Raw genomic sequence first — 16,540 nt, forward strand, 5'->3', positions numbered from 1 at the left:
AGAAAGAAGGCCATGGGGAGTCTGCTGTAGCCGGTAGAGGTTGGTGGTGGGAAGTGGATGGCGGCGGCTGGCTTCCATTGCCCAGTTTCATATTAACTCTTTTCGATATTGGGGTTAGGGTTGGGAAGGGTTAGGGTTTTGAGAAACTTGAGAAGGGGGAAAAATGAAGAAAAGAAAAGCCCGGCCCGACTCGGGCCCGGGCCCGACCCACCCAAAAGCCCAATCCAGCCCGCCCGGCCCATTAATAATCGGGCCCGGACGGGCCTCGGGCATAAATCAAAGCCCGAGGCCCGATATTGCATGGGCCCGGCCCGGCCCGTTTCTAAAAGGGCCGGGCCTCGGGCTGGCCAGTTTCTAATACCAGGCTTCGATTTTTATAATTTTATTGAGCCGGGCCGGCCCGGCCCGGCCCGATGCCCAGCTTTACATGTAAACATCAAAATGAGCAACTTTTGATAAAATTCTCTAAAATTTAGTAGTAATGTGTACCAAATATGAAATATCCAACATATACTCTAAATGAAGAATTAATTAAGAGATTCCTTTTGAGGAGACCTCTCTCTCTTTCTCTCTCTTTATATATATGTATATATAATCACACAAGTTGAACATGAACGGCAATCAGTCGGGAGAGAAACAGAATCTACAGTTAACAGAGGGAAATGATGCAAAGAAAGAAACTAAAAAATTAACACAAAAACAGACGTCCGTACCTGACGGTTGAGGCCCCATTTGAGCTACAAAATAAAAAGGGCCATGTACTAAGCCAAGTTTAAAAAGGTTCACAACTTGCAGAAAACAAGAAGATAACTAAAGAAATAACATAATAGTGACTCGATCAAGAAGAAGCCTTGACGGTAGACAAGGCGCATGTTGAAATCAAAGAGGCCCCACTCCAGCTTATCCCCCTGATCCCTCTTGGAATTGAACAGAGTAAACAAGTAAGCGACGATAGGCAAATTTTGTTTCTTGTTTGTACCAAATCTCAGATGTCTCACCAAGCACTGGTTGTAGGCCAGCGCGTTGGTAGTTGTGGCATCGTCCGGCTCACCACCAGCGGAGGGCCAACCGGTGGATGAAACGACAAAGTGTTGGCAGTTGTGGCGACGTCGGGCTCACCACCAGCGGAGGGCCACCAGTGGATGAAACGACAACGAAGACCTTAGGATAGCCGATTTTTTCCATTGCCCAGGAGAACGAATCAACCGCCGTTCAGAATGAGTTGATCTAGTGGCAAGAACTAGAAGCGGCAGTACCGTTACTTTTCTCGTTCATATTATAAGGGAAGACGTTGACTATGAGCGGTGACTTATTCTCAGCGAGAAAAGCAACAATAGGGCATATAAATGGAGTCCAATTATTCAGGAAGCTAGCATCGATGGGCTTCGTCCATTTGCCAAGGGCATGCATGCCAACTGATGTAGATACATGTATAGATAAACCCCCTTTATTCAGAAAGTGCAGTGCGTTATGCACGTTTTGCATGGCCGAGAGCAATGTTCTTCACTCATAAAAATTTCATTACCTGCAGTGATGTACTGGATCTTCCAAAAACCAAACCAATATGAAGAATGATTATCTGTTTTGGAGTTTCCTTTAACCATTTCTTTGGAGCGCGGTTCTTGCTTATAGTCTTCATTGATTTTATGTAACGGACAAGTGGATATTGGTTAATCGGTCTTGAATAAGATTTCTATTCAGATCATATAACAAATAAAATACCGGCTGTAAATTAATAATCCTTGGATGTAATCCGAGTAAAATGTCAGTAAGAACAGATCCCCATTCTAAGGCCCACAAAGAACCGGCTGTAAATTAAAGGACGCATAACCAAATGTTTTAAGGCCCACAAAGAAGACTGAAAAGAATTTGCTGATCCTATTAGACCTGCAAGGCAGCAAGACTTTTAATCACAATACTAAGATCCCCATTCTACTGAAACTCAGATTTTATAAAGTTTCAATACAATAAGAAAAATCCTCATCCTCTCAACAACAGAAACAGAATGTGAGTCACTGTATCATATTCCTGATCTGACCATAAATTTGGACAAATCTCTTTCAAAACATTATTCTGAAAACATAAATGTCATGTCAAAAGAGAAAATGGTAGAGGTGTCATTTGTCATGATCTGTTAGACCGCTCCTCCTGTTCTTGGTCCTAAACCTACAAAAAAGTGAGGGACGGAAAAAGCATAATATGTCACAGTCAAAGACAAAACATTAAATTTAATCTCTTCTCAAGAGATAAGCTTAGAAAGTATGTTCAACTTTATTATGTCAAAATTATTAATTTATTAGTCAGAAAAAGAATGAATTCCAAGTAATGCACAAAAGGTATCTGCAATTTTCATGATTTGCGTTTTATGATTCACAATTATATTAATCTTGTCACATGAAAGCTTTTACAAGTTTTCAAGATTGGGTATGTTATGTATTCAAAGGTCCTAAAAAGTCTATGGAGACAACCAAGAAGAGCAAAAAATAAAGCAACCAAAAACCACAGACCGCAAGCCTCACCCTCAATCAGGCCAACGTTGATTGCAGGAGGATTGTTTCTGTTGTCAAGGTACCATCCATCTTAACTATCAAAGGGAACTAGGAAGCAGTTACAGTTCCATCCACATAAATAACAACTTTGCTCCTAGATGAAGCACATTTTCCCGTCAATGGTGCAACGCCCTAAGGAAAGAATTTTCATTTCCCGTTCGCTCCTAATTCTGTATTCACGACTACGAACTGCAAAGCCACGATGGTGGTTCACTTCTTAGCATTCATTCTGATACTACGCTCGAGCTTCACTTGATGCTTTTTGAACCACTTACCCACATTTATCGCTTTCCTCGCGAAAAAACAGAACTGTATCCAATAAATTCCCAGACCAAAAATCCCCAATTTGGGAAACAACTTCGGATAAGAAAAACTGTCAAACCCAATAACCGAATCAATCCAGAAATCAAATTTGAAACACTAAATGAACAACACTAGTAAGCATAGACATCCTGAACGCCATATCTCATCTCAAAGACAACCAAAACTGGAAAGGAATTTGTTCAACGATTGAAGAGAAAAGAAACAACCGAGTGACCTGTCAGAGGAGACACAAATCGATGGCACCAGCATTAGAATAATCACTACAAAAAATTAATATGGAGAAACACAAATTTAAACCAGTGGCACAAGAGGAAAATGGATAAAGCCCCTCATCGATGCTCTAACAATCAAGTTGAAACCAACTGCATGCGACTAGAAAATGCTGCTGTTGAGGTCAGGAAAAACCTACCAGATTATAACAAAAAACAGGCAGGTTTTTTGACATCCTTCAAACCTGCCTCCTTTTGAACTTGCAGATATTATGACTTAGACAGAATAGACAATAGATCATCCGAGCAGAAACAAAATGTACAACACAAATTCTTCTTTCACCATAAGACAATACACATGTTAATCCGTTAATAACCAGAATATATATATATATATATATATATATAAAAGTACTACCCATTGTCCAGAACACATCATCTGGATGCATGCGGATCAGGTCGACTGTGCTTCACCATTACTTTTTGAGGCGTTGGTTTTTTTAATTGATGCGTTGTGATGCGCACCATACACACATTTAACAACATTCGTAGACACTATACCTAATTTGTGGGTGATGATTTCACTGCTTCTAGTGAAAATTTTCATGGTTGGTTTGGACAACAGAATCTCCGCCATTTGGTGACCGCAATTTTCGAATCCCTACATATCCAGTTGCGATGCAAACCTGCCGGGAGTTGGCTCCCATCCTTTATTCAAAAGCAAAACCCACCACTTTCAAATGAAAAACAGAAAAAGAAATAATAAAAAAAAAGAAAATGAAAAAAGAAAATGTGAGGATGCAAGTGAATAAACTCAAGGAAAAACTACAAAACGGCGCCTCCCTTTTAAAGTAGGTTGTTCTTAAGCCTTGGCTGTAATTCTTGAATCAGTATTTGTATATTTAAAACAAGAATTCGCAGTCATTTGCAAATTTACCCACCCAAAACATGATACATGTAAATTCAAAAAGTATGAAAATTGTTTTAAAAGACACTCACCATGAAGACAATCTCCTTGTCAATCGATGCCTCGTTGGTGGCTGTTAGGATGAGGGGGTGGAGTCAAGAATCTTTTTATTTAATTTTTTTTATATTAAAAAATATTTTTTAATAAATTTTTACATACGATGAATGAATTTTGGATTTGGATTCAGGTCCAAATCCTTTTGCAGTTACCGGGTCCAACTAAATGGTTCCAGTTTGTGCTCGACAATCGGATCAACAGACCCATTTACTTCCCTGGTTTCAGGACATATTATGGTTGAACATAATTTGTCCCACAATCGGATTATGATGTCCTATTTATTGAGCTTCTCCTATTATAGGCTACAATCTTCTTCTTTTTTTTCTCTCTCTCTCTCTCTCTCTTTCAAAATCAAAACCAGAACTACAATCTTCTTCTTTTTTTTCTCTCTCTCTCTCTCTCTCTCTCTTTCACAAAATCAAAACCAGAACTTAATCGAAAGTGTTCAGGAGTTAATGCAGACGAAATGTAGACATAATACATGCACATGAATTGCATAAAGATGATAAAATAATAAATATGGAGATTGCAATGTGTAGGTTTTGCATGAATAGTTTGATGATCGATTATTGATTATTTGCAATGAATTGGGTTTGGATTCATGCACGAGTGATTAGAGGAAGAGGGATATTTTCTACATTTCAAAATATAGGATATGGAAAAGCATAGAGTGTCAACTAAGGCTACGCAATTGCTGCGCTCATTTCCCAAAGCTTGAATTGAAAGACCACCGTTACTAACCCGTCCATAGCTTTTACGTTTCCAACGAATGCAGAGAATCTTCGAGTACTACATGCTAAACAAAGAGAGATAAAGAAAATAGCAATGTGATTGCGATAATTAATAAGAATACCAAGGGTCTCATGCTCGATACTTGTGACAAAGAAATTCAAAAAAATGATCCTTAAGAAAGAAAAAAAATACAGAAAAACAAACACAAGTTTTGATGGAACAATAAAAACATAATTAATTTCTTTTTTTTTATATATACCCTAAATTTCAATGAATTGAAACTAACTTAAAGATATTGTTGTTATATCACCGAAGATTTGAGTATATATACTTTCTCTAAAAGGGTGGACGCATACAAGAAAGGAAATCCACGAAAGCATTCAGGTTTAGGAGTCTGCCGTAATGAATTTGTGGGTTGCCGTCAGCAAAATTTTACAATGATCTGCTCATCCATAAAATATATAACAAATCTAGGTATGACAGCTTAAGGGGGAGATTTCGCTATCGCAGATGCTTTCGGCTGGTCTTCGACCCTTTTTGGGAGTAAAAGGCGGACTTCTGAGCATTGGCATGATCTTAATTTCGTTGGGTGATCAGAAGGATGGGCATATCGAACAGCTTATTCTGCATTGAATGTTTCAATAAAGACAAGTTGTTGGAAACAACAGAAAGTAGTTGCTGTTCTACAGGTCAGGATCTCTCTTTCTCACATGACTAAGGCGATCTTCTTCCTTCCGCACTGAATACTAAAAAAAGGAATTGCTAATAGAAAAAACAATATTTCTGATCTGATTTTAGATTTTTTTGTTCTTTCAAAAACCAAACCAATACGGTGAATGATTTCCGTTTTGGAGTTTCCTTTAACCATTTCTTTGGAGAGGGGTTCTTGATTATAGATGTGATTGATTTTACCTAACTGGCAAGTGGATATTGCTTAATCGGTCTTGAGTTAGATTTCTATTCAGATCATACATAAAATAAAACACCCACTGCAATTTATTAATCCTTAGATGTAATCCAAGTAAAATGTCCGTAAAAGAACTGATATTCAAGAATTTATTTGGTAAGAAGTCTTATACTGACTTGGCTTTCGATCACTAGGCGGATTTAAACTTTTAAGGAATCCAACTACATATTCAGATTTGGGTTGTGGATAAAATATTAGATTACAACAGAACTATTGACATCCCTAGGTTTTTCCTTCTTCTCGAACACACTGTCGCTTGTTTCCACCGTGCTGGTTTTTATTTTTAATGGCTGCTATCAATCGTTACGTATATTTGCAACCAATTACCTCTCAAATCTGACAGCTAGATGCCCGGAGCTTGATCAACAGGGTACGTGGTAGGATGATACTTCCATGGAACGGGTACCCATATTGCTCCTATATAATATGGAAAGTAGAATTTTCTTGCAATTTTCATTTTCAATTGCGCATTGATAGAATTTGTATATTATTTTTATTTAAATCGCACACATGTAGTACCTGAAGTAACAGTTCATATACCTAGTGTAGGTTGTGTCCAATAACCTGCACTAGGTGAGATGGGAGACGTCGTTGTCGTGCTTGTAGCCGCTCTCTTCTTAAACAAGGTGAGAGCTTGGAGGTGAAGGCCTTTTCAAAGAGTCACGTACCATTTGAAAGATGGGGAAGAAGTACTTGTTATTAATTAAGCACACAGGACGAGGATGATATCATTGTATCAATAGCTAATAGGGCAAAGTAGGCCAACAAAATAAGATAACATGCCAAGAGGGAAAAAGCTTATAACACCAACACAACATGCCAAGAACCTGGAAGCATAATATGTATAATTTTCAATGTAGTTTTAAACCAATTAATAATGCTGAATATGATGGTTCTTATATCATGGTTCTTAGAACAAGAACCCTGTATTTTCAGTCCACAGGATGATTTAAGAATAAGTGTTCCAAAACCACAATATTCATCTTATCAAACGCCCTCTTGAAGTTGCACTTCACAGGCCATTCACTGAAAGGGAGAAAAAAGATTGACAACATTGAGACTGAAAAATCAAACACCAACCCAGTTGCCAGTCCTACAAACACAAGTAACTAACGACTGGCTTATTGTACAGAACCATGCACCTTATCAACAAGTAAATAGGGGAGGACAAGGAGACAAACACTCACTTGCCTATATTATTACATATATGGCAAAACATGTTCCTTATTCGATGAAATGCTGTTGGAGGAGGTAGGTAGGGCCTAAGAGAAGTCGATGGGGTAGACAGGAGCCATGTTGGGATAGAAGAGGCCAAAGTGATTCTCAGTGCCCTGTGGAGTCTTCTGGTTCTCATTGAACAGGGCAAAAATGTACGTCTCGATGGGCGTCCCTGACCTCTTGGGCGTCCCTTGTGCCACATGCCTCACCAGGTTCTGGTTGTAGGTACGGGCGTTCTCGATGGTCGAGAAGCCATCGTTCTCCCCACCGGACGGCCAGCCGCTTTCCGAAACCACGATGCGGACTTGGCCGGCACCATACCTTTCCAAGGCGGAGTAGACGGAGTCGACCATGGCGTCGAACAGGTTCCTGTACCTCAGTTGCCCGTCGTACACCACGTCAGAGTTGGCGGTGAAGAGGGCGTAGGGAAGGTTCTGTCGCATGTCCTTGTAGGCGAAGTAGGGATAGACGTTCAGCATGAGAGGCGCGCCGGTGTCGACGATGAACTTGACGACGGGACGCATGAAGGGACCGGCTCTGTCGGAAAAGGAACCGGCTGAGGGAGGGTAGGATGTGCCCATCACCGCCATGTGGACGGCGGTGGTCACCATGATCTTGCCCTGCAAACCCACCGAGCATATCACGTCGTACACGTGCCCCATGGCCGGACCGACGTATTGGGCATGCACTTCAGCAGCGGTGCCGAAGACTTCGTTGCCGACGGTGATGTACCGGAAGTCAACCTCCGGGAGGTAGGCCTGGATGTGCTGCCCGACCCATCCGTAGGCGAAGCCGAGATCCTCGGCGAGCCTTTTCAGGTCGCCGTTATTCACGCCCACGTTGACTTGGATGCCTGTATTCCTCAGAGCATTGAGGACGCCGGCGTCCGGATCATACAGCCTCACCTTTCTAATGCCCCGGGACTGGATCAGTCTGATTGCGTCTTGTGGGGATGGCAGATCGTTGCCCACCAACCCGTAGCAAACTCCAACATGCTCGTTTCCTGCAATTTCATAGACAGACCATTAGATTGTTCTACAAGTCTGATCGATTGCATATTACACAGTGTCTTTCTTGTCAAATTAAATGCAAGGATATTGTAAACTTCATAGCAGAAGATATAAAAATAATTCATAATATGCATAGAGGGGCTTGAAATCCTTCAGCCCTCTTGAGCTCCCCGTTGATACATTGCGTCGGACGAATACGATTAAACACTTATGTCATATTGACTCCTCAACAAAACTAGTCAATCTATATATTTATATAGATTGATTAGACTTTTTCAAGAGTCAATATGACATAAATGTGTGTAGGACCCCATTAGTTGGACTTTTTGTTTCTAATAAAACTAATCATACAGATGTGATCTTTACATCGCAAAAATATTGAAGAACAATTAAAAGTTCTATATAAAATGAGTTTCAAAAGTTCAAACACCCCAGACCATTAATTCATGAACTTTTAAAAAATTTTATGCACACATTACGAAAAAACCATGAACGGACTTGTAATGCTTTTCATACCAGGTGGGTTACATCCATACAGTATATTCGGTTTACTTAAAAGTCTATAAAATTATAAATGTTTGTCAATGGTTGGACTTGTAAAACGTCGAATTGTAATGCGTGCCCATCTTCTGAGAGAGAGAGAGAGAGAGAGAGAGCGCCCTCCACTATTTTTTCTTGTCTTTTTGGCTCTCAACAGCTGTTTCTACCTTCTTCACAATTTAGCCATATAGATAAATGCAAAATTTTGATATTTATGTGATTATAAAATAGCTTGAAAATTAGATGTATAAATATAGTAGATCTTATAAGGTTTTCAAAAATTGACATTATAAGTTATAAAATTCAAGTAACACGAGAAAATTTCATGATTTAATTTTGGACTCATATATTTTAACACAGATGATTTTATATCCATCTATATAATTATATTCCAGAAAAATGACATAAAAGATTGACAAACAAGTATATGAACTATATCTGTGGAGGCATAATCGGAGAATGGCATATACATACACACACCAATAATGGCATTTACCAAATAAATATAATACTCTATACTTAGTATTCACCGCAGAAAAGGATAAAGCTGTTAAAGATAGATTGATAGAAGATCCAAGAAAAGAAAGCAATAACTGGTACCATAGCAGTTATAATGTAATGTTTCTGAAGGAAATTAACGGCTTTACTAACATATAAATCAAACTGCATATATGCTGATAAAAATATCACGAAATTGGAAAAAAGTCTTTTAGGAGAAGAAAGCATCTAAGCAAAGAACATCCTATATTAATCCAAAACCCATGCAATTTGAAATTAAACGATCGATAAGAATAAGAAAAAGCAGAAGAAGAGATTTTCATTTCTAAATGTGATATTTCGACTAAAGAATACAAGAAAAACAAGGAATTTCTTCGATATCGAACCCATGAAGCAGAGAGAGAGAGAGAGAGAGAGAGAGAGAGAGAGAGAGAGAGAAGCGTTGGTACCAGCCATCGTTGCTGCTGTTCTTACATACCCTCAAGCAAACGAGGGATGCTTGCTTATATAGAGATCGTATGAATGACCGGTCGAGTGTTTGAAGTAGTCATACTGAGGCTGCGGCATCATTTAATTTCCTGGATGACCAAACTCGTACATATTATATTCAATTCTTTGAGAAGGTCGAGTTTTAAAATGCCATGGACGCGGCCATAGCCGCCCCCCATATATGCTTGCTCTGCCCAATCATATTTCCATGTCATGGTCTATCACTCTTTCTAATTAGGCTAAGCGCCTTTTGGATCCGCCAAACCCATACATGTTGGTCATTTTCTCTGCTTTTATATATATATATATATATATATATATATATATATATATATATATATATATATATATATATATATATATATATATAAGATATTGGCTCCACTTGCCTAATTCACACACACACACACACACACACACACACATATATATATATATATATATATATATATATATATATATATATATATATATATATATATATATATATATATATATATATATATATATAATATTGGCTCCACTTGCCTAATTCATATGTTGAATGTGGATGATGGGAAAGATACAGTTTGGTGGGTGGTATTCATTGTGTTTAATTTTATTTATGCAGTTGGATTGATAGAGAGGCAAGTAAAGGAGTCGTATTGCATTTGGATCCGCAAGTTGAAGAACTGAATATTTGTTAATTTGGTCATAAAAAATAAGTAGTACCCCCGCCCAAGACTGATTCAAGGACCCCAAGAAATTATATATGTTTACCATATACTTTAGGGATACTCCTATATTAGGGATGCGGATGGATCACCATTAACCTCCGGCCAAATTAGACGAGTTTGGTAGAGAAAACAAGAACCACTTCCTGATCATATTCAAGTTTGGTGTGCAAGTACACTCGGTCTGAACAAGAGAGCGGACTTGTTTTTTGGTTTATCTATTCATTTAGAAGATGTTTGATGACCTTGAGTTTTGATCCTAAAATTAAAATTCTAGAAACAAATGCCACTTCAAACTGGAGTTGCAGTGAAAATTTGAGTTCCAGTTTCTCTTTGTGTTTGATGGTCCAAAATTTTGATTCCAACATTGAAAATGATGTGTTTGATAAAACAAGAATTACAGTCATAGAATTGATGAATGAAAACTATCATGACATGTGTCATAAAGAGAGATGAAAAATTTACAAAATTTTGGAATCATAGGGTAGAATCACAATTTTGAAATTTTGATTCGACAAGGAGCATATAATTCCGGAATCAAAATTGTGATAACATAATTTCCACTTCATAAAAATTGAGAATTTTACATCTAAAATTTCACAGTTCCTGCCTCATCAAGCACCCCTATAATCAAGGGTCAGCTCCAGAAAATCACGAATCTTTGCAGGTCTCAGATCGCGGTAATCAAACACAACCTAAATGAAAAGTGTTTTTCCAAAATATATATATATATATATATATATATATATTGTGCGGGATATGGCTTCACCCCTGCAATACAAATCTTACTTTCTGAATGCAATTAAATTTTGGGTTGATGTTTTATTGTTCCTTTTGTCAAAGGAACCCTTAACATAGTCTCTACTATTATATGCCTCCTCGATGACGTGAATAATGCACAGTTCAGGTAACAGTTTTTCAGAAAGTGACTTTTTTCAGATATGATGATCGGACTTCCAGTCTCATGCCTTATCTTTGGCTATTAATCCACCAAAAAATGAAATCTTGATTTTGATCTCAAATAATATTTGCCACTCGATTTCCAGACCTTTATGAACATGACCATGTGGCCTTGACTTTCAACCATCCAATAACGGGAGGAGTTGCTGCTGACTTTTCTAAGTAAAGCCGTCCATTAATTAGTCATTATACAGAGGAGACAAGAAACACAGTTGTACCATATGACTTTTTTTTTCTAAACAAAATTGACAAATGTAACGAAGCCACATTTTCCTGGAAGATCAGTATTTGCTGTTGATGCAACTCTGTGCAAATCACATTGTGGAGAGTCGGATCAATGGCAAATCGATTCGATTCGATTTTATTTTACTTTTTTGTCAGATTTAATTATTTCAGATTTGACTTGACATACATATACGATGAGAATTGAAGCTAGGAGCTAATTTTAATTTACTATAGACGACGACCTGTCATTTAATATGCTTTGGCTTAATGGAAAACTAAATTAAAGGCGCTGTTTGGTAAAACTTCATACGATCAAATATATTTGGATCCTCTGGTCGACGAGGTCGATCGGCTTCAGTATGAGATGTGATTTCCTTCTTTAATCACATTCTTCTGTCATACGCCAAAAATCACTAGATGGGGAGTCGTTTCTGATGGCTTTCAGATCTCAAATGGCGTTTATGTTACGATGTATATGAAAGATGGATCCATTCGCTCACCAAAAATGACTTAATGGAGAAGATAAGCAGTTTGTGATGGCTTTATATAGGGGGTGTTTGACCCCACAGCTTCTTCAATACCAAATAATTTATCACAAACTGCTTCTCTTCTCTATTAAGTCATTTCTGGAGACCGAATGGATCCATTATATATATATATATGGTAATATAAACCCCGTTCTACGTCTGTAAGCCATCAGAAACGACTCCCCACGTAGTCATTTTTGGTGCATGATCTCTCTCTCTCTCACTCACTCTCTCTCTCTCCATATATATATATATATATATTCTCCGGTGGGTAGCTACGGTTGGGCTGTAGGATGACGTTATTTAATTTTGCGTAGAAGGATGAACATGGTATCCTATTTAATTTCAATTTTTTTCGACCAAACTTCATTTAGCGTGTCTGACTTGCTATTTTGCCTCTCTCAACTGCATTTACGGTCTCCGCTACTGCAAGCTGTAGTGTTGTTGTCATTGCCAGGTCATTCTGAGTTGTATTGGTACTTGAATTTCTCAAACTGAATTCAGAGACGGAGGAGTAAGATCCCAATCCATAACACAATGTCCTGTCCGATTTGGCTGAAATTTGAATAATAGGATCTGTTTGTATAAGCACTGTTTGATTTTTTTTTTTCATTTACACCTTTTTATTAATTTATAAAAAACAATTAAGAAGAGAAAGACCAATTTGTCTCTCCTTCCAAAAGTCCTCAAGGTCGCTATATATTGGCAACCCCACCAGCATGTTAATTTCATCCATCAATTATTTCAACCAGCGGCGAAGGCAGAACAGAAACATATTTTTATTTTTATTTTTAGGTTTTTTTTTAAGTTTGAGACTATATTTTTATATTTAGTTTCAATTTATACAAAAAATATACATAATTTAATATTTTTTTATATAATTTAGTTTACAAAATCATTTTTACCTTTTAAGTTTTTATTTTTCATATTTTTTAAATATAATATATATTTCAAAAATTTTGAGTTGATGGCTATGCATCACACCGCCACATTGCGCATTGCCTCGATCAATGCACAAGTGATGGTTAGATGCAAGTGATATGTACCAACGGCGCTGACATACTGTAGAGAAGAATGAAGCCAACGGTGGTGGTTAAGTAGTAATTAGATATATACTGACGGCTAAGGATTGCTGGGGTACACATTTGTCGAAGCTTGCGCTTGTGACGCAGATCAATTCTAACGCGTGAGGAGGACATAAAAAATGACAAACTAACACTGACGGCACCGGAAGAACATCAGTAATAACAAAACAAACAGGCGAGTCAGAAGAAGGTCCATAATATTTGGACAAAGAATGGCGGGCTTGGGAGGAAATGTTAAAAATAGTAAAATTGAGAAACAACGACGGTTCCGGAGATTCGTCAATGATAATTAAATTAATATTGACGCTTTACTTTTCTGCAGTACATCATCCACGTTTCCTAATGTATTATCAACATGTTGTCACTCACGTCAATACAATCATACTTTTACTGACGCTGTACGTTTTAACTGCCAGTAAACGGTCGAGTTCTTTGTAGTGCATTCTCAACCCCTAAGGCCCTAACAAGTAACAAATGGGTCAAAAATTTCAAAAGCAATTTCAAGACCGAAAGTATGATATTGACGTCAGGCTTGATATATGAGACAACTGAGGCAGTGGCAATCGATGGTTCCCTCTTTTCCAGTAGTGGACATTGTGGCCAACTTCCTTTCGGATCCTCTGTTAGGAGGAAATGAAAAGTCGCCTTTTGAAGATTCAAAATGAAATGGTCCAATGACACATTGATTCTAGTCGTGTTTTCATATTCATATCAATGTTAACCCTCTTATTTTTTCATTGACAGTTTTTTTATAAACTTTTTCAAACATTTTACAAAGTTTGGATTTATTTAAATTACCCCACCTGCAGTTCATCTGTTTCCCTTTTTTTGTTTTGGAACACTGGCACAGGCTCATAGCTAGTAAGCAGCTGGTTACTAATTCGATAAGCATGAGCATCAAGGACCTTTGGTCACCAGAGTTTGAGAAACGTGAACATCAAATACCTCCACCCTTTCGTTAATGAAAAGGAAGCAAAGAGTAGACCTTGGAGGCAAGACAAAGGGCTGGAGGGAAACTTTGGCTCTTATTGAAGCGGTAAGAACAACACAAAGGAATCAGTATATACACCACACAAAACTGAGATCAGGATTAACAAGGCAGCATGCATGTGTAATTTTGTTTCAAGGTTAATTTTTGTTTTATTAATAAAAATGGTAAAATTTTTCAAGTTCTACTTTTACATCCATAGTAGGTGGTGTCGAGACATTTTGGTCATTTTTCGTCCATAACATATAATCTACATGTAATTTTGTGCTCTTTTTCCATGTTGTCCACTTTGGGAGAAAGAAAGGTACCAATATAAATTTTATTCAACTTTATTGAGTGTAGAACCTGAGTTAAAGAAGGCCCATGACAAATATGGATTAATGCAAGAGTACACAGCATGGTGGGACAACTGTAATCTCTGGCATCAACAACATTTGTCAAACAGATCTAAGCAGGAAATAAGAGACCTCAATGTTAGCATCTCAACACTTAACATAACAGGGGAAAACTATGCAACATGGAGACGTGCCATGCATGCTTATGAGCAAAAAACAAGGCTTGTTTCATTAATGGTAGCTTTAAAGAGCCTGATGTAACGTCTTCAAAATTTGCTTACTGGAGAAGGTGCTACCGTGTGGTCTTTCGTGGATCATAAAGCTCAAACTGGACGAGTCTACCTAGTTGTTTGGTACTGTTCATCGATCTTCCTGTGGATAGTTCTTGGATTGTGCATGGTTCTTAATAATAATTGGGGCCTGCCTTTATTCTAAAAATTCCTAGTTTTTTTTTTAATCCTTAGGAATTCCAAAGCTTGTGTGTGTATATTTATTATTCAACTGTTCATCATATCTGTGTATATTTATTGGTTTAGTACAAAGAAATGTTTTATATTCATTATTTATATTAGCTTCTTTGAACTACCAACAATTCTATTCATTGATGATGTTTAGTTACATTTAAATTAATTGTTTTCATTCATATCAAAAGCAATCCGGTTACAATTTTTGAGTGAATTCCAGAAAATTAAATTGCAAGAAAATTAAATTAATATGTACACAAAGTTAATTAGCGATTCTTGCATGTTATCTTGTAGAAGAAAAAATAACAATTTTTATTGGCGTAGCAGTTAATTTGGCAAAAATAAACACATAATCAGATGCATAAATCTATTGATTTCAACCAAGGGAGAATACTCTCAATGATATTTCACCAATGTGGCGATAAGTCGTAGGATGAACTGCTCGGCAGCAATTAAGGTGTGAGAATATCTGGAATTCCTCGCTACCCACCTTAAAGGAGATTTAGTTCTTCGAGTAATTGCGTAACCAGCATAAAGGCACCCACCCCAACTGTAATCCCACGTCCAGCGAATGGCGCCATTAAACCAGTGGGGCATTCCAATGCCTTTGAGTAACTGGTAGCACCAAAATCGGAGCGACTACCATTCAATTTCCTCCATTTCCTGTCGACGCCAAAGTGAAAATCTGGCTGCAAGTCACCCTGGATTCATCGTTCGGAATATGAAGAACCTTGTAGACGTTTGCTGCAGGACCGGAAACCAACTGGTGGACAGTGCACGGACCTGACCTCCAGAGGCGAGGAAGGACCAGAAAAAAGGGGAAACGCCGGGCAGGCGGAGGGAGGAGGAGCGGACAGAGTTCGAGAGAGGCAGAGAAAGTGAATTGAGGAAAAGGGCTAGGGTTTTTCAGCCACGCATAATCTTGGCCGTCCGATATTGCGCCATCGGACGGCCATGATCGAATAAACCTGTCGAGTTCTCCTGTGTGTCGGGTTCAATCGACTTAATATATATATATATATATATATATATATATATATATATTTATTTATTTATTATTAACGGTCTCTGCCACTGTTAGCTGTGCTGTTTTTCTTTGCCAGATTTAGACGAGTAAGTTCCCAATTTGTGACATATATTGTATTTCCAATTCAGATAATTGGAACCCTATAGGAAAACATAACATAAAAAGGCTGAGACATTTAAAACCATGTTTAAAATCACCTGTAATTGGAAAAATTTTCTTTTTCTTTAATGTGTTTTTTTTTTTTCAAATATGCCTAAAAGTTTAGCAATAATCGACACATACTTGACTTTCCATTGTTGTAAAAAATACAAATAACTTTTGCATCGTTTTTGAAAAACGACATTTTGTATATTAAACCTTCAAGTGATCTTCTGGAGATAAAACGACAAAAACACCTTTAACACAAATAAATGTTTTATATTAATTATTGGCACTTGGTTTTTTGAACTACCAACAATTCTATTGATTGACAAGTTTAGTTACATTTAAATTAATTATTGTATTGATATCAAAAGTAATTAGGTTAAGATTTTTCAATTAATTCCAGAAAATTATATTGCAACAAAATTTGTTCATGAAGTTAGCTATACTTGCATGTTATGTTTTAGAGAGTAAATAACAATTTTCATCGGCTTAATAGTTATTTTGACAAAAAC

At 37.5% G+C, this 16,540-nt stretch overlaps 1 protein-coding gene across 1 annotated transcript; it reads right to left on the bottom strand.

Moving 5' to 3' along the window:
- Nucleotides 1–6,729: 6,729 nt before the first annotated feature.
- LOC116250971 (glucan endo-1,3-beta-glucosidase-like) lies at nucleotides 6,730–9,649 on the bottom strand. The gene is made up of 2 exons (XM_031624999.2): nucleotides 9,521–9,649; nucleotides 6,730–8,026 (listed from the first exon to the last, which is right to left on the bottom strand). Exons 1-2 carry the CDS (start codon nucleotides 9,525–9,527, stop codon nucleotides 7,068–7,070), a joined length of 966 nt encoding a protein of 321 aa, XP_031480859.1. The 5' UTR covers nucleotides 9,528–9,649; the 3' UTR covers nucleotides 6,730–7,067.
- Between the last annotated feature and the right edge of the window lie 6,891 nt (nucleotides 9,650–16,540).

The sequence above is a fragment of the Nymphaea colorata genome, chromosome 1 (genome assembly GCF_008831285.2).
Source record: "Nymphaea colorata isolate Beijing-Zhang1983 chromosome 1, ASM883128v2, whole genome shotgun sequence".
In the NCBI taxonomy this organism is placed as follows: Eukaryota; Viridiplantae; Streptophyta; class Magnoliopsida; order Nymphaeales; family Nymphaeaceae; genus Nymphaea; species Nymphaea colorata.